Genomic DNA, 20,517 nt, shown 5'->3' on the forward strand with positions numbered 1-20,517 from the left:
ATTGTTAAAAAGTGTTGTTTCTGTATGATTTATGCCTAATTCGTTGTTTTAGTTGTTTACTTAAATCTATCCTTTCTTACCTAAAACCTTATACAATCAAAATCCTACTGGCTGCTCTATTGTTAAATATTTATCTTTCGTTATTTATTCTTTCATCTAGGATTGTTTCCTCTTCGGATACTGGCAAATTTATATTTTGCTGCGCCAGCCAGTATCCTATAGCAGAAAAGATCCTTTCTCAGGGATACAATACTAGATTTTTAGCTTTCTTACACAATATCTTATTTAAACTGCCGTATAGGTTTAGATTATTGCAGTCGTGACCTAAATCTATTATTATATCTTCATCTTCCTTATACCCTCTTTTACCTTGCGGTGTCGAGGGTCCATTGATCATCGGACCTCACTCCGTTTTTACAGGATAAGGTGGTCAGCCTTATGCCCTGGTGTATCCTATGGCCTGTAGTGTTGAGTTCTCAAGGCCAGTTTGCCTGCTTTGCGGGATGAAAAACCACAGAATAAACTGGGGAAAAAACCCTGCTGTCCACGCCCAAGACTGGCTAACTTGGCTATGGCTGAGGAAGATCCTTCAGCTCCTCACGTCACCGACAGGAATCGAACCTAGGACACTCCTTCCCCAGGCATATGGTTACGAAGCGCATAGCCACTCTCTAAATCCTTCCCGCCAAAATAGGTTCTATTTTTACAAGTGGTAATTTGGAATCGTAATCAGTCATGACTCAGGTTCGGTAAATATGACATGTTTATTGGAATATCTAAAACATAATACAAATTTCATACACTCAATTATGCTCAATACTAAATAAAACTCGAACTAAGAGATTAACACATTCTAAACTAAGTAAATCTTATAAGGCATGCTAAACACAGTAACTGCACATTGGGATATATAGCAAATGATATGAAGTTAAGCCAAATTCCTTTCAGTAGTATTACTCGTAAGAGAAAACTAACAAACATTCTAATGTTACTGAGATACTAAATTCTACTATTCTTATCGCATTAAGTTAATCCTGTCACATACAAAATTACAAAAAGGTCTCTTCCAAAGAGGGTCTCTTCTTACTCTCAAAGGGGGTTAACTTTCAAAATAGAGACTGTCCACAGAGTTCTTTAGAATATAGCTCTTAATTTCACATTTGTAAACAATCTTCTCTCTTCTAATGAACTTTCACACAAAATTAGAGTAATTGCACCTTACCGAACTTTTTCCGCGTTGTTCTGCACCACGTGTATGTCTTGATACTTCTTATCGATTGGCTGTCCATACACCAACGTAGGGGTTACGCTATCTTCATTCCTTCTGCCGAAAACGGACTCAAATCTTTGCATTTCAGGAACAACTCGATGGGACTTTTCAGCGATGGCTTGATTCTGCTAGGACTGGAATTTTTTACCTTCAGCTTTGCATAGAATCCTGCTTCATTTTAAGAATGCTCGCAGTCTGACATCTTATCACAGACTTCACCCCCTCCCCCCCTACGTGAAACTCCCCACGAACTTCCGAACCACCAAAACAGGAAAATGTTACGACCAGAGAGACTCTTCCGATATGGGCTCAACCCTTATATTTTTCTATAGAGCCTCTTTTCTCAGTCTCCTTTTTGCACACGGCCCTTATCTTTGAACCCCTTTGGGTTCATCCTTCGCTTTTACAATGCTGTTATACTTGGATTCACAGAATACATGGCAACGTCATTTTCCGAGTAAGCTATAGCTGCTAGCATTATGCTGTAGATGTGTAGCTTTATGCCTTCCAGGAATTATTACTTAGCAACTTTTTAGATGACTCACAGTAAATTTTACATAGCTTAAGTCAGCTTAAATATAAGGTGCTTGAAATAATGAATAAAAATTTTTCATAAAGTGAAGAAGTTTCACTTTTAATTACAGTTGATGTGCAGGTATTTCTCTTTGTCAGCAAGTTTTATATGTTAGATTCCAAATGAATGATTTCTTTCCAAGATTCCTTCATTTAGGATCTAACAAAGTGAATGTCATTTATGTTTGTGTTAATTTCACGGATGTGGCATTAGCACACACATAAATAACTGGTGACTGGCATATGGCACCAATGTTTTAACTGCTGTTTCCTCAAAATGGAGTAGGTTATGGGTCTCTAAGTATGTTTGTCATAGCCTTGAAAAGTATCACTCACATTGCACAGAGAAGAGGGGGTCTGGAATCCTTGCTCTGGAAACTAAACATGGAATTGCCACTTCAGACCTCTAAATAGGCTGGGTGGTGGTATTTCACCAGGCAGTGAAGAACATCTACCACATAGTGGTTGACATTTCCTCTAACTAGGAAGACTTTGTAGCCGGAATCACAAACACCAAATAAAAGAGCTTGCCTCCTGCTCAAATGTTTTTTCATGCCTTCTGGTCCTCTTAGTATACACTACAGTTCATAGTAACTGCAAAATATCATCAACCAATCCAAAATAATATTTTTAAGGACCAAATGCAAAAAAAAACTTGCCTCCTGCAGGTCATTCTCTCCAATAAGCAGCGTGGTGCCACTTTTGACAGCACCAGTTAATGAAATTCTTCTACTCAAGGACATTGTAGTGAATTCAAACATCTAGTCTGTTAGTGGTGAGATGAAACTACCTACTTGGTCACCCATATTAGTTGAGGTAACTGCAGCATTCCCTCCCCCCCCCCATCCAATCTGCTTTATATAATATATTTCTGTAAAATATCCTTTATTTTCCAGATACAAAGATTCATGATGGCTCTACTTACTTGCTGGCAAGTAGTTAGATCAATTTGATGTGTATTTCTGTTGTCTAGATTAGTTGTCTATATCATAAAATGAAGGAAAAGATTATTAAGACAAGATCTACTCTAGACAATCGTTGTGATTCTGTATAGAGGAACATATTCATATGCTGTGCTATAGCTTCTCTAAGCAATAGGATGCATGTTGTAGTTGCTCCTATGAATAGGAGTAATTTTATTATTATGTAGCATTATGTGAGTGTATCATCATCATCCTCAATTCACTGTTGGATGAAGGCCTTTCCACAATTACTCCAAGACTGTCTGTCTGTCTATGGCTCTCCTTTTCCATGTCACTCCTGCGAATCTGATGATATCATCAATCCACTGTGATTTAGGTCGGCATCGTGGTCGTTTTCCCTCTCGTGCAATCAAATCTGTTACTTATTTTGTCCATCATTGATCTTGTCTTTGAGCAATATGTCCAGTCCATTGCCACTTCAGATGTTTCACTCTTCCTATGACATCAGAGACTTTCGTTTGGTTTTCTTATCCACGTATTCCTTTTGTAATCCAGTCTTGTGATACCAAGCATACTTCTTTCCATACTAAATTGTGTTGTAATTAATGTTTGAATTTCCTTTATGAATTTAATTTTTGAATTTCACAGCCATTATGTCAATATGGGAAGAATACATTGGTTAAAAACTTTTCTCTTCAGGCATAATGGTAGTTGGGTTTTGAATACTGAATGTAGTTTTTCTGAACACTTTCCACCCAAGCATCATGCGTCTTTTAATTTCATCCATGATATTTTGTTCCATTGATATCTGTTGTACTAAGTATATGTAATGATCTAGTTGTTTAATTTCATTGTTGTTATTTTTATTATTTTCGGTTGGACATAGTTGTTGAACATAACTTGTGTCTTCTTTAGGTTTATTCTCAGGCCAGCTGTTTTGCTAGCAATTTGAAGTTCATGGATACGGGTCTGTAATTCATGGACAGTTGAAGTAAAGATAACTATGTTATCTTCCAAACGTAACTTAAATAGTTTCCATTTATCTTCAGACCTTGCCTTTCCCAATGAAGAAGTTTGAATACCGTATTTTTCGATAGATATCATGCACCCCAACATTTTCATCACTCTTTTTGACGTATAGATAACGTGCATGCACCAACTAGCGGTAGAGTTAGGAAGTACAGACAGAGGACGGAGGAATTCTTTAAAAGCATGTGTGTTGCTAGTAGCAGTGGTCGATTATTCCGTACATCCTGTTTTAAAATATTTCATAAACTAAATCATTATTTGTTTATATTTTGTTATTAGATCTGAATTACCCATGGAAGACAGAAGTACTTCTCGGAGAAAATCCTACACAGTGCAGTTCAAGCTTGAAGTGGTAGAAGTAGCAAAGGAAAAAGGGAATCATGAAGCTGGTAGATTGTTGAGTGTTGGAGAAAGTAGTGTTCATGAATGCCGAAATGCTGAAACAGTCCTGAAATGTTTACATACGAAGAAATGTGCTATGAAGTTTAGAAGGTACTTGTGGCCAACCATAGAAAAAAAACTGTTTGATTAGGTTGTTAGTGAAAGAGCTAAAGGTATGAGAATATCTACTGTCCATGTGTTGCAGGAATTGGAAAGAATTGTGCAAAATGATAATATGAAGGATTTCAAGGCCCACCCATCTTGGGGTTTTGGATTTATGAAGAGAAACAATTTAAGTGTGTGCTCCTCCACCAGTGTTGAACAAAAAGAACATCATATAAAGATATAGTTACGTGGATTGTAGAAAGTTTGACTGCTGTAAGTGAAAACTATGTTAGAAATGGTTTCATTAAAGCACAAGGGAATGCAGTGGTGTCTGGTGACAATGATTATGAAGCTGAAGAAATACCAAACAAAATTTTTAACTCAATTGATTCTTTCAATATCGAGTCTGATGAAGAATTTTTTGGATTTGAATAGTGTAATTGTTCAATAAATATTAAGTAATACTTCTACCTTATTTTGTTATTACATTTGATTTACTTCTCATACCTTTCTAATGTATACTGCGCGTGTTCATTTTTAACGAATTTAGATTTTTTTGTATAGATAACGTGCACATTATTTATCGAAAAATACAGTATTTCTTCTAAGACATGCTGTGAATAATTTTGGAGATACTGTGTCACCCTGTCTTATCCTGCTCTGTATTTCCACAGTAGAGATGTTTATTGAAATGAATTACTGCTGTAGCATTTGTTTATGCTGATTTGTTGGCCTGGCTCCTGACATACGGCTCTTCCACTTGTTTGGTTTTGTAATGCTTTAAGTATTGCACAAGTTTTTACTGAATCAAATTCTTTCTTCTAATCAATAAAACCAAGACATAGTGATAACTGATATTCAATTACACCACTCAATAATCTGTTGTACAAATTGAATATGGTCCATTGTACTAAAGCCACTTCGAAAGCCTGCCTGTTGTTTTAGTTGTACTAGGTCCAGAGCTATACAAAGCCTATGAGCCAAGACTTTTGTAAACACTTTGTAAACCACCAATAGTAGACTGATGGGTCGATAGTTTTTCAGGACTTCTACTTCACTTTTTTTTTATGTATCAGAATTTGGGTAGCCTTCTTCCATGTTCTTGGTACATCAGTTTTCTTTAGACATAAGGTAAATAGTTTTGCCAAGATTTTGTAGATCATTTATCCACCTGCTTTTAGAAGTCCAGCTATAACTCTATCCTCACCTGCCACTTTCCCATTTTGCAAGCTTTGGATGCTCCACATAACTTATTCTGGTAGAAGTTATGTGGAGCATCCAAACTTAAGCTATTTCATAGTGGTCTTCTTCTTCATTTAATTCGACATCCTGATATAATACTGAGTAAAATTCTTCAATTCTTTTTGCTATAGCATATTTATCTCTGGTTATGGTCCCATCTTGTAGTTTGACTGCAACCATCTGTTTATTGCTGTTTGGCTTTTTTGAGACTACGGTTGTTTTCGATTTTGTTGTATGAATTTACAATTGAATTTCCTTATTTCTTCCGTGATATGTTTTCTGATCATTTTGCACAATTCAGTGTATTCAGTTTTATCTGTAGGTTATTTGATTGTTTTATTTCTCTTTGTTTCTTTATAAGCTGTTTTGTTTCTTCAGAAATTTTGTCTTATTTCTGTTCTGTGTACAGGTAAATCAGCCAGATTTTCCTGTATAGGAAACATACACAATTTGCAGACAAAATATACTAGTAGTAGTGGGCAGATTAAATTGCAGAGTGGGTTAATTGTGTGTTGTAGTGTGCCTTCCCTGAACGAGTCTTTGCACTCCTTGGAGGTATCACATAATAATAACTGAAACTATTGCAAAAGCTTGATTAGAACACAGCAGTAAGAATGAATAGGAGACCAGCACAGATGCTGAAAGAATGTGCCTCTAGCCTGGTTGATCATCTTGAGTCATCTCAGCACAAGTGCAGTTCCTAATTAGTGAAAGGCAGACAAGATAATTCTATTTTACAAGTGTGGAGTTAGGAACTGAAACAACTTATAGAAATAATAATACAGTTATATTACTGTTATAGAAATAACATTAATGGACCATCAGTAACTACAGATTGGTCACTAAGGTGTCGGAGTGACTGGTAAGGGCATATATCTAAAAATGGATAGATAGCACTTCAACTCTCTGTAGATGATGGTATGGTTTTTTTGGAAGATAAATCCTGCTTTCTACAATAGTCTTTTACTGAATGCTCACATTAGTGCTAGAGGAAATGAATATGAAATGATACTTATGCATTTTCCCGAGGCATTTAACAGGATTTCATACTGGAAGTTGTAGACAAACTGAAAGGGATGCAAAATGGGCTTATAACCTGTATTAGAGTGACTGAATGATAGAATAGATATCTGAAACTGATGTGTGATGGTTCTGTCTAAGAGAAGAATGGTGACCAATGGTGTTGTAGGTTGTGTATTTGTGTCATAGTCTCTTCTTCATGTCCTTCCGGTTCTCTCTGTTGGTGACTTTCCTTTTTGTTTCTTATAGCTTATACCTTCAAGCCATGTCCTCCGTTTTTTGCCTCTTGATCCTTTTCCCATAAATTTTTCCTTTTAAAACTGTTAGTATCCTCTGTCCTGCTGAATCTCTCAATACATGTCCCACCAATCACATTTTTCTCTGGATCATTTCTTGTAATAAACATCACTGTGTTCTCATTCTCTATAGGACATCTGTATTTGTCAGATGTTCTGTCCATGACATTTTCAGAGCTCTCCTATAACACCACATTTCAAAGGCATTATCTATTATCTTACTCTCTTCTTGAATACTCAGTCTCACTTCCATATGTGAAAACTGGCCACACTAATGTTCTTATCGTTCTTATCTTTGTCTCGATATCCACAGAACTTCTGAGCAGATCTTTATTTTTCCAGAAGGCATCTTTAGCTATAGCTGTTCTTATTTTTATTTATTTATCTTGCTTTTCCAACAGTAGTAAATTAAGTGCCTAAATATTTGTATTCTGTTGTATGTTCAATTTTTATATTGTTTACTGGGGGGGGGGGGGCTTTGATGAGTTGTTGATTAATAACTCATCTCTCACTAGTTGACTGTATTTTCTTTCACATAATGTTTAATTTCCGCTGGCTGAATTTTTTTACAAATATTTCTTTCCATAGTCACTGTTCATCAGAATTGGCATCCCCACTCTCTTCTAAATCTGTTAAAACAGTGTGCATAGTTATTCAACACCTTTATTCATTCCTTCTACTGCTGTCTTCTGGAACAGTCTTTATCTCTTTCTACAATGATCCCTTGATTTTTACTGTCTCTCATTTCAAAGTTTGAATTATTCGTGGAAGCCCTGGCACACATTGGTCTGGTCAAACTTTTTTGTCAGTTGCAGGTGGTTGAGAGATTATTACTGTGACATTTGCATGTTGTCTTCTACAAGTACCTCTTTTTTTTTTTTTTTTATTATCTACTAAAAATGGGATCTAAATGTGACAATTTTTGTGAAACCAAGAGTAGAAAAACAGTTCTGACATGCTGGCAGAGAAAGGAGAAAAGATTGAAGATCTGAAATCTTTCCCAACCCTAGGGAAGATATATGGCATTAACAAGTCTACAAGTGGTACATTTATAAAAAAGGAGGAAATCTACAATTGTTTCTTGGCTAATGTGCCACAGAGATTGCAAAGATCGTTTCTCGTGTACACACAAAAAAAGCATTAAGTAAAATGAAAGAACACTGAATATGTGGATGGAAAACAATATAAAAAAAGGGGTTGCCAATCGATTCAACAATTTTAAGAAAACGGCAAAATCTCTTTATAACCATTATGAGGAACAAGGTGGAGACAGATCACCTTGAAAATTCTACAAAAACCTTCACTGCTAATAAAGGTTGGTTGAAGGATTTAAAAGAATATTTTCTTTAAGAAATTTAAAGGCAATGCAGCTTCTGCTGACCAAGAAGCAGTTTAATTATTCTGAAGAATTTTTCAGAATAATTGAGGAGAAAGGGGCATGTGCAGCAACTAGTCTTTAATGCAGATGAAGAGTCTAACTCTACTGGAAGAGAATGCCTAACAGGTCCTATGTTATTACTATTATTACTATTACTATTATTACGGGCAAATCCAGGGAGTCATTAGACTCATCGAGGGAGGCCCCAAATCATATTCATCACAACTATTCGACATTCATACAGTATCTATCATACCTCGCCTTAAACTCATTCACTGTCACAGCATCCATCACAGACTCAGGGAGCGCATTCCACTCATTCTCTACTCTAAAAGTAAAGAACCCAGCTTTAACACCTTTACTAACCACACTTTTGCTCAGTTTCCATGGATGTCCCCTAGTCCTCCCACAACCAGCCCTGTTCTCAAAAATATCTTCTGAATTAATTTTATAGAAACCCTTCAGTAATTTGAATGTCTCAATCATATCTCCCCTCCTCTGCCTATCAACCAATTTTTGCAACCCACAAATCCTCAACCTGTTCTCATACGGTTCATTCCACAGACCTGCTATCATCTTGGTCACTCGCCTCTGGATCCTCTCCACCTCCTCCCCATCAAGAAGAAACCTGGGTGACCAAATCTGAGCACAGTAGTCGAGATGGGGTCTTATCAAGGCTCGATACAGAGGAACAATAACCTGCTTGTCTCTGCTTGTCAACGTATTCTTCAGCAACCAAGTGATTTGATGAGCTGATTTGGCCACTTTTGCAATGTGTCCCCTAAATTTCAATTCCTTATCCACCAACACTCCTAAATCTCGTGCCTCATCAATTTCCTGGAGCACGGTTCCACCAATGCAGTAAACTGCCGCCAATCTTTTCACCCCAAAATGCATGACCTTACATTTTGCCACATTAAATTGACATCCATTCTCCTTAGCCCAGACCTCCAATCTATCCAAATCATCCTGCAAAATTTTGACGTCATCTGCATTCACTATTGCCCTACCCAACTTCGCATCATCCGCAAACAAATGAACTGTTCCTCTCAGATCCTTTCCTATATCATTTATGAATAAATTAAACAGCAGTGGTCCAAGAACAGATCCTTGTGGCACACCACTAGTCACAGGCCGTCTTGTGGACTCTACTCCTGAGTAAACCACTCTCTGATATCTCTCCGTCAACCACCCTCCTATCCATCTCACCAACCCTATGTCCATTCCCATATGCTGCAATTTACTGATTAGAATTCCATGTTTTATCCTGTCAAAGGCCTTAGCAAGGTCCAGTAGAATCACTGTAAACCCATTACCCTTATCCAGTTCAGCCATCACTGTGTTATAATACGTGAGCAAGTTACTGAGGCATGACCTACCCTTCACAAAACCATGCTGTCCCCGATACAGTATCCCATTTTCTTCTATCCAATCTTGTATTTTCCTCTTGACTATTTTCTCTAAGACCTTGATAATGATTCCTGTTATGCTGATTGGCCGGTAATTTTCAACAGCAGACTTGAAACCACCTTTGTGCAGTGGAACTATTTTCCCCTCTTTCCACCCCCTTGGGACTGACCCAGTCCTGATGCTCAAATTAAACAAAATGGTCAAGGGCACTGACAATTCTTTGGCCGCTTCACGTATGACACGAGCTGGTATACCATCCAATCCCACAGATGTATTGACATTGAGGTTCTGTAATAGACTAATTACCTCTACTTCATTCATCACAATTCCAGTATAAGCTGTTGGTTCTTCTATTCCTGCAAAGTCACCACCTGGATGATATACTCTTGCAAAGTGCTCGCTCAGTAATTCCACAATATCGACTGATTCGGTTCAGCATTTTTTAAGATCATTCTACCATGAGCATTTTTCCTTTTACTTGCAACATATTGAAAAAACTGTTCGGGATTTTCTTTAGCCTGCGTGGCTAATTTCCTTTCGTAATCTGCTTTTGATTTTCTTACCATCCTTGTTACCATCCTGGCCTGAGCTTTATACTGTTCCTGCGCCTGATGGTCACCCTTCTCCTTAAATTCCCTCCACAATTGTTTCTTTTTTTGCAGCTCAAGCTTAATAGTGTTATTCATCTATTTAACCCCTACTTGATTTATTATTCGGACTCTTGGTATACAGTCAACCATTGCCTCCTGCAAACAGTTCTTAACCACCTCCCATGCACCATCAACATCCAGCCCTTGCAGTTTTACATGCCATGGCATTGAGCCAAGCACACACCTAAGCTTGTCATACTTACCAGCCCAGTAATTCCACATGTACCCTGTCTTAATTGTAAATTCGACTCCTTTAGCCACCTCCCAAGTCATGACCTTATGGTCACTCTCACCAATTGGTGGCAACAGGGTCATGTTCGTTACAGCGACATTCTCAGTTGCAATTACTAGGTCCAGCACTCTCTGGCCAATGGTATTTTCCAATGCATGTTGCCATAGATAGTTGTCCCTTAATAACCGCATAAAATCCAATTCCTTCCTCCCATGTGCCCTCTCCTCTTTCCAGTCAATGTTACCATAATTGAAATCACCCATAATTATTACCCTCCTTCCACTCATTTCTTCTATTTGCTTATGCATACTATCCCCACCATCCACTCCATCACCCGGTCTATAGCAGCACCCAATTGTATATTTTGTTCTGCTAGATTCTATCTCACACCAAACAGCCTCAAATGTGCTTTTTTCCCCATCCTGCAGTTCAACTTGTATACTCCTTGGCTGAAGCTCATCAGCTATCATCAATAACACTCCTTCCCCCTTTTTATTCACCCTGTCACTCCTGAACACGCTATACCCGTCGCATTCAATCCCACTAGCTTTATCATCTTCTGTCAGCCATGTTTCACTAATACCGACAACCTGTGGCCTGGAAGTGCCAACCATGGCCAAAAACTCTTCCTTCTTGTTCCTAATACTCCTGGCATTAGTGTACATGAATCGCAGAAGCCCATTTGTCCCATCCCTACTTTGATGCCTCATACTAACTATCCCATTCTGATTTGTTGTCCGTCGTACTCGCTCAGCATAATATACTCCTTCATACACTTAACTGCCCCCCCTAAAGTCTGCATATCTACTCCCCCCCTCTTAATAAATCTAGTTTCCCTGAGTCTGTACATCCACTTCCACATCATTCGTCAACACTCTTTCAAGTCTCCGTACACCAACTCCATTCAAATGTAACACATCCATCTTATATAAGTCCTTTCGCCCATCGAACTCATTCCACACATCCACAAATTCCACACCACTCTCCATGCATAACCCACGCATAAAGTCATTGGCAATTATGGCCCTCCTTCTAAACACTTTGCTGTCATACCGCGGTAAGATACTCACCATCCTAACTCTCTCACTCTTCTCTTTTGCTACCTCAAACAACTTCCTGACATCCTCTATCATTTCCATTTTGTCCTCTTTCAAATCATTCGTTCCTGCCACGATTATCATCTCTTTCACCCTCTGTTTTTGCAGTCGAATAGGTTCGTTGACGTCCTTTATGTTCGCACCCGGCTGGTACGACTTCGTTAAACTCTCAATTATTACACCTCTTAATAGCGAATCCCCATACAGCACTCGCTCCTTCATTTTATTGACGTTTACGAACATTCTATTATTTGCCGTCACAGACTTCCGCTGGTTATTTGTCGGTGCGTTCAACACGCACATTTCCATACGCTCCAGTTGTCTTTTAGCTCTGTGTATCGCACCATTCAAACGGGCAATTTCGCTACTCTCATTTATCTCACCATTTTCATTATCGATCAAATCATCCATTCTTTCTGTGTTTCTACCTTCATTTACACTTTCAGCGATGCTCTCACACCTATCTGGCACTACCACGCAGTTTACTACATTCTGACTATCGTTAACGATATCACTCTCGACACACGAAACACGCTTGAAGTCCTCATTCTCTTTACACTTTCTTCACATATAACTCCACTATCACTTTCTAACCAGACTCCCACCGCTCTTCGCAAGGCATACATCTCACAGACAGCACATTGCATAAATTCGTTTACATCAAAACTCTTAAACAAACATGGCGACCTGGCCGCCTATCCAAGAATTAAAAATAGATGCTAGGATTTAAAGCAAGTAAAGATAGGGCGACACTTTTATTTTGTGCAAATGTAGCAGGTAATATGATTAAACTCGCTATGTTTTACCATTCCAAAAGCCTGAACTTCTACTGAACACTAACAGTTGGGTGTGTGCATTTACTTTAAAAAAAAAATAATAATGAACTCTGTGAGGGGAGGGAGCATTGATTAATTGTGGATTTTTCACTGTTTGTAGCAAGTCTTAGAGTGCATTCCCCACGAATATAGAGGAAACAGTGTATATCCTAAAGAATACAATCTGTAGATATTCAAATTTAATATTGATAAGTTTCTTCTATATTTTCAACTTTTTCAGTTTCTGCTCTTCTCTGGTACTATAGGTTGATAAAGCTCATGTATGGTATTATGGGGGGGGGGGATATCATCGTACTTTGCTTTGGTACTCTATTTATTTTGACACTCAAGTTGAAAAAAAAAAAAAAAACAGATCAGGGACATTACTAATTCTGCACCTACCCTTAACATTCATAATAGTATCTCATCTAATTCTGCTGCTGTATTTGCACCAGTCTCTTGCAATTTCTTTAACATTTCTGGCTTGTACGTTACTATTCTTTCTTCTAGTTCCTTCACATCTAAAACCCTGCTGTTTCCACCTATGATGCATTCATCTACATCTTAAAATGATTACTCAATTGGGAGTGGGGGGGAGGTATTTCCTATTCTTTATGGCTGCAAAAAGAATAGGAAACAGGTGGGAGAGTGGCTGTTCATTTGAAGCAATCAATCGAGTGTGAGATTAAGTTCCCTAAGACAAAATATACAGTTGGTTGTTGCTATAGGCCAGGGAGTTCCACAGATGATCTGGAAGACATGCATCACAAAATTAATACAGTGAATACAGGTCAAGTGATTATTATGAGGGACTTCAACTATGGAGATATAGACTGGAAGGAAGAAAGATCACATGGCAGGAAGCAAATAGAATTTATATGCCTGCTAAGAGATAATTACTTGAGGCAGCATGTGATGAAAGGGACTAGGAGTGAGAGAGTATTGGAGCTGGTCATAGGATCAGAAGAGCTATCCATAACCAAGGTGACAACATTTCCTCCAATTGGTGAAAGTGGCCATGTGGTCTTGACTTGTGAGATTGTAAAACATGAGGAATATTCTATCAAGAAAGGGGGTGGTATTTGTGGAACTACAAGGCATGTGATTATGACATGCTTAGGAAGAAGCTTAAATCTGTGCCATGACATAAAACACTGCAGGGGAAGGATGTTGGTAGTGCATGGGATATAATTAAGGGTCATCTAAAGGAAGTATTGAACTGCATACCTAGGGTAAGGAGGGTTAATCTAGTAGGAGTTAGATGGATGAGTAATATCATTAGGCACGAGCTGTAGAAGAAGAAAATGCTGTGGGGAGGATATATATAAAGAGAAAGGTAACCAGCATGGCAAGGAAGGCAAAATCAGATTATGAGAAGAACCTATCCAAGCAGGTCAAAGAATTCTTTTGTCAGGTGGCATGTAAGAGGAAAATTGACTATGAAAGATTAACCTTAATGAGTAATGATGGTAATGAGGAGACAAATTTGCAAGGGTTATATCATCCTTGTGACACACTAATGTGGAAATAGAGGCAGGTGAATTGGAGGTTCTTAGGATATTGCAGAATCTCAATGTAAATACAGCTGTGGGATTAGATGGGATATCAGCTAGGGTTTTGTGAGAATGTGCAAGGGAACTGGCATTGCCTTTGACTAAGCTATTTAATTTAAGTCTCAGCTCTGGTAGAGTTCCAAGGGAGTGGAAAGAGAACAAAATAATTCTTTTGCATAAAGGAAGTTCTAAGACTGCATTAGCAAATTATAGACCAATCAGTATTTCAAACGTGGTTGTAAAAGTGCTAGAAAAATTAGTTAAAAAGAGAATTCAAGAATGGTTAGATAAAAATATGATACTGTATGAGGGTCAATATGGCTTTGTGAAGGGTTGGTCATGCCTTAGTAATTTACTAACTTTTAATAATAGTATAACGACTGAGTTGGATAAAGCGTATGGCTACACAATGATTTTGCTAGATTTTGCAACATTTGACAGAATACCACATGGAACTCTGTTATGCAAATTAGAACAAATGCAGATGGATATGTCATTGGTTAAGTGGATAAGAGGGTGGCTGCTGGACAGATATCAAAAGTGGTATATGGAGGGGCAGAATCGAGGCAAAAGCAGGTGACTAGTGGTGTGCTAAAAGGTTCATTGCTGTTTAATTTTCACATAAATGATATAGAAAATAACCTGAAATGGAATTTTGCTGATGATGCAAAATTAGGTAGAGTAATATTTAAACAAGGCGATGTGGAGAGCTTACAGGATGATTCAAATAGGCTGTCAGTATGGTAAAAGTTAATGGTATCATTTTAATGTCAAGAAATGTCAAATTATACATTTTGGGATAAATAGATTACAAGCTGTGTATCACATTGATGGCACTGTACTCCAGAAAATAAATGAAGCTAGAGATTTAGGGCTGTTTGTAGACAGAGTTGAAAGTTTAGAGGACATATTGCCAAGGTAGCCCATAAGATTGCTTAGCTATTGAAGAACACATTAACAAATAGAGGTAAGTAGAGATATGGTTATGGTCACTTAGGCAGAATGGGAGAGGAAACATTAGCAAAACAAGTGTTCTCTGCCAGGTTGGCAGGAAAAAGACCCAAGGAAAGACCAAGATATAGGTGGATTGATACAGTAAAAAGTGCCTTAGAAGACAGAAATATAAGACCTGATAATATTGGAGTCTTGACATTTAACAGACTGATTTGGAGGAAAATTGTAGATCGGAAGTTAGTAATGATGTAAATTTTTCATGTAGTACTATCATATCCTGTACATCCCTGAGGGTATATATCAGGAATTTGACGATGATGAATTAAGAATAAAGTAAATAAATGTGTAAAACTTCTTGACTTGTTAATGTATCTGTATCCACTTTTAGTTATGTGCTTCTATGTTTTCATAGACATATACTTATTCAAATGTAAAATTTCTTTTAGGTTAGCCAGTATATAGGAGAAATTTGTCGTTACTTATTAGCACAGGATGAAATGCCTACAGATAAGCAACATAAAGTCAGACTTATGTTTGGTAATGGGCTGAGGCCCCAAATCTGGAAAAAATTTACAGATAGATTTAACATTAAGCAAATAGGAGAACTGTATGGTTCCACTGAAGGGAATGCCAATGTCAGTAAGTATTGTTTGATTAATTCTTTAATCACATCTGCTATATCAACGATTCATGAAAGCAAATTTCCCTCAATATTATCAATTAAAAACATCTGTAAATTGTTTAGTTCAATTGCTTTTTTTGAGAAACTGCAACTAGACTGTAATCATCATGATGCCTTCACAATAACAATTGTTTTTATGATGATATCCTGCTTGGAAAGATGTCAGTGGACACCCATGAGCAAGGTGCGTTATGCAATGTAATGAGTCACTTGTTTGTAGCTGGTATAAATTGAAGGAATATGATGATCCCAAATCAGTGTGACTGTGTTCAGGTGAAATGGCTCTGTGAAGGGAACTGATGGAGTTGAAAAGAGGCTTTGTGATAGGATGCAATGTTTCAAGACTATCTGTTTGGCAAATTGTTGATAAATTGTCCCATCCCAGGTCAACAATCAGTGTTAACTCCCTCCACTGAGATGGAAGTTGCCACTTCCATCTCAGTATGGTATCACTGATTGTTGACCTGGGATGGGACAATTTATCAACATTAACTACAAGTACATGTTAGTTTATTTGAACAGTATTGATTAGAACACAGAATGATAACAAAATAATTAATGTTTATTAATTTATTAGCTGATATTTCGTTGGTATTATATCCAGCATCTTCAGAGCACAAGAACAGTTTGTTATACAGTACTGAAACAACAATTAGGTATAACAGTGGGATTAGTTTTGAAAAAAAAAAATTAATCCTCTGAAGATGCTGGATATATTAGCTAATAAGTTAATAAACATTCATTATTTTTTTTTATCATTCTTTGTTGCAATCAATACCTTTAAAATAAACTACCGTTTACTGCTAGCACATAAGCTTTTCCACTTGTTTAACTGCAAGCACATGTAACCATAGGATGCTATGAAGGATAATATGTAAAAACCACTATTCATCAGCCAACACATTGAATGTGGAGTTCCAGGCATCACTGGAACATGTATCTGCACAAAAACATTCAGAACAGAGCCTCACAACATGGGTTTCCATGGTAGGATTGCAATATGCAAGCCCCACATTACATGAACCGACATGAAGCATTGTCTTCATGGTGCAAAGAGTGTGTGTGTGCAATAGGACATGGAAGCTCGGAAAACTGTGTTATGGAGCAACGAATCACACTATACCCTCTACCGAGTAGATAGATGGGTGTTGCAGATGCCAGTGAACATCTCCTACTAGAGTGCGTAACCCTGACTACGAAATTCGGAGGTTGTGGTGGTGTGAAGGTATTGTCTTGTTTTTCCTGGTTTGGCCTTAGACCTCACCTCTGTTGTTTGTGGTGCGACAAACATTGAACTTTGAGAGGTATCAGACAATGATACTGCTCAACAATTCTGGACAATGCAGTGCAATTCTTCTTACTTTATGGCATTTCTACGGAACTGACTGTTGTCTCTTTCATCAAGACAATGCAATGTGTCATAAGGCTGCTGTAACTGTATGGTTTCTGAACATCACCATCAACATCGTGTTTCTGAATATTAACATCACCACACCTGGCTGGCCTCCACAGAGCCCTGATCTCAACCCTATTGAACATCTGTTGGATGAACTGGAGTGTTGGGTGAGGTCAAGCAACATCCACCCCACAACAGTGTAGTACCTCATTACATGCATACAGGAAGAAGGTCCTACATCTTAAGGTATCATAGCTGTTTGTTCCTCACATTATGGTGTACTTTGACTTCTTTCCAAGCTGTGTATATAATCATTACATTATACTTACCAAGACATTATATAATCCTGTTTAATCCTTTACCCAAATACAAGCAAAGGTTGTACTTTTCATGACTAGGCTACTTGTATGTAGAGGCTGTTGGCTTCACATCAGTTGCTGTGGTATCCATAATGCAAAGCACACTCCTTTTAAATGCATATATTGCTATGCATTATGGGTAGGGTCACTGCCCAGACTGGTTGCATATGTAAATATTATACAGCTCTAAATGGGGTATTAATTCTTCCCCTCAATTGGGAAAGTAAACATTTTATCCTGACCATGGGAAATGCAAGGTATGCAGAAATACATAGGAAAAGATAGATGGATTTCTGCACAAAAATTTTAGAGCCAGTAATTTGGACCATCCTGATCTAAGAACTGGGGGGGGGGGGAGAGAACTTGCTATAATGGAGTAAGTACAGACCTATTCTAGATCTTCTTCTCTAATATAGTTCAATTATATGTAGAAGGAAGATAGATTATATTCTGGAAACAGAATATAATCTGATCACACTGATTAAATTAAACATTAAATATTGAAAGAAGGTAGAAACAGAAAAAATGTTTTATTAATTAAAATTTTTAAATGAAGCGAGGAACTGAAATGCTGAAATGGGTAATAGAATTAACAAGTGTTATGTTGGCAGGAGTTGTTACAGAATAAGAGAGAAATAAGCCAGTACCGTAATAGTATGCAAAAACTGTGTTCAGATTTTCACAAACAGATATGAGGGTTATATTAGAAATAGTTAATCAAAGATTAATATTCACCAATATGAAAATTCTGAGGAAACTGAAATGATCAATAGATGGCAGAATAAAGTTAAAAATGAAGGAATCAAAAGGAATTTGACATTATTGATATTCAGGTATATGTAAATAGAACTATTCTGAGTTAATGTGGCCACTTATGGTATTTCTGACAAAAGATTACTAAAATGGAAATTTTGAAGGGAAAATAGGGAAAAGCCTCATAAGAATAGCAAAATGTAGATTTGCTGATGCAGTGTTATGCCATCCTGATCAGATTGTCTTTGTAACGTGAGGGTTAGATTATCTGAAAATCATGCTGTAGAGACTAAACTTACTTGAGGCCCTGAAGTTTTTAAGTTATTTCAGAGCCTCAAACATGCATAGTAGTGGTCTTATGTTAGACAGTGAAATTCATTTCCTACATTCACAAACAACCTTGCTTGTAATAAGATTTGAACCTTAGGCCTTTCTATGTTGTACCCATACAGAGGAGGTTGGTTTGATCAACCTATAGTACATTAGTACCATGTATGGGTAGTGGGTTGGGAAAGGAGGAACTTGTTTACATTTGATTTAAACGACTGTAGATTGTATTCCTTGGGAAACATGGGAGGAGGAGACTGTTCCACAGCAGTTGCAGGGATGAAGGAGGAGGAAAAGAAAGTTGTTCTGTTTGTTTCTAGCTGTACTGTGAAGGGATGTTGAGCAGCAGCTGCACATGTTCCAATGAGTTTAATACTGAGTGGAGGAATTATTGATGTTATTTCAGATGAGTATTTCCCATGGAAATATCTGTAGAAAAGACATACTCCAGAAACCAAATAACGGTGCAAAAGTATGGCGGAGAGAGTTGGTAAGAGATGGGTCATTAAATCTAATTGCTCTCCTCTGTATTGAGTCAAGCATTTTGAGAAAGTGTTTTGGGGCCCCGCACCCATATGTGGGAGCAGTTTTCAATAGCTGGGCGGATTTGTGATTTTGTATAATGTTAACAACTATTCAGGGGTGAAGTAACATCTTGAGCGAAAGAGAAATCCTTGTTTTATTGAAGCTGAGGATGCAATGATTGTGATGTGTTTATGCAAGGAGAGGTTTGATGTGAGGGTAATTCCAAGAAGAGAGATCTCAAACTGCTGGAAATTTGGATATTATTGTCAAAAGGATTATTGCATTTATTAAGGAATAATTGCATACGAAAGTATTTGTCTGAGTTGGTTTGTGACTTGAGAATTGACTGTTAGATTTGGTGATAACATCAGGGAAATTACCATAAATTAAGTGGAAAATTTCATTTTCACTATGCAGTGCTAACCATTAGGAATATGTTGAATATTTGGTATTCAGTATGTTTCTCGGATATTTGGCTTTAGCCAGATTGGAAGAAAGATTCAGTATTCAGCCAACCAAAGCAGAAAAATTGCTGTTACATGCTTCATAACAAATGCAACCAATCTTGTGTGAAATAGAAGGTTTTGCAAAACTAAAGAGTAAAGTTATTCCCCAGTACAGTTTCTCAGGAAATTGTTTTTTTTTGGCACTAGCTACCAGCTTATTCCTTGAAATATTTTTTCTTTTATTCTTTTTATTTTTATTTTATTTTTTTTTTCAGATGCTGAAAATATTTCTAAAGAAACCAGATGTATTCTATATCAAAAAATGGTGAAAAATTCATTTTCCTGCATTACAGTATATCATGAATTCATTTTGATCATCATCATCGAATTCCTGACATGTACCTCAAGGGGTGTACAGGATATGATAGTACTACATGAAAAATTTACATCATTACTAACTTCCTATCAACAATTTTCCTCCAAATAAGTCTATTACTTGTCAAGACCTCAGTATTATCATTATCAGATCTTATATTTCTATCGTCTAAGGCACATTGTACTGTATCAATCCACCTATATCTTGGTCTTCCTCTGGGTCATTTTCCTGCCAACCTGGCAGAGAACACTTGTTTTGCTAATCTTTACTCGCCCATTCTGTTTAAGTGACCATACCACCTGAGATTAGCTCTGCTAACGCATTCCTGGATGCTGACAATGTCAAGTTCTTTCCTAATATTGTCGTTTTTAATATGAGATTGCCATTGATGCCATCTGTTCAGCCTCTAATCTTTCTCAGAACTTTCATATCTGCGGTCTCTAGTCTTTGGTTAAGTTTGTATTTCAGACCCAGCTCTCAGATCCATAAGTTAAAACTGATTTGAACACTGTCTTGTATACAGCTAATTTAGTGTTCTGACTAATTTCTCTCTTATTCCATATGAATTTATTCAATTGACTTCCTATCATACCAGCTTTGTTGATTCTGTTGTCTATTTCCATATTTAATTTACCAACTTCACTAAAATCATGCCTAAGTAGCTGAAATGTTTTACTTGTTCCACAGGTTCTCCATTCACAGTTGATATTTTCAACGATTCTACC

General features: G+C 37.3%; 1 protein-coding gene across 1 annotated transcript in view; it reads left to right on the forward strand.

Annotated features, from left to right (window-relative positions):
* Window positions 1–20,517, forward strand: part of Fatp1 (Fatty acid transport protein 1) — a 271,807-nt gene that overhangs the window by 154,321 nt on the left and 96,969 nt on the right. Inside the window, exon 7 of the mRNA XM_090414827.1 lies at window positions 15,375–15,567. Coding sequence (XP_090270953.1) covers window positions 15,375–15,567 — 193 coding nt within the window. The remainder of the gene's footprint in view (window positions 1–15,374; window positions 15,568–20,517) is intronic.

The sequence above is a fragment of the Typopeltis vanoorti genome, chromosome 26, assembly GCF_054136105.1.
Source record: "Typopeltis vanoorti isolate ZY-2024b chromosome 26, IOZ_Tvanoo_1.0, whole genome shotgun sequence".
Lineage (NCBI taxonomy): Eukaryota > Metazoa > Arthropoda > Arachnida > Uropygi > Thelyphonidae > Typopeltis > Typopeltis vanoorti.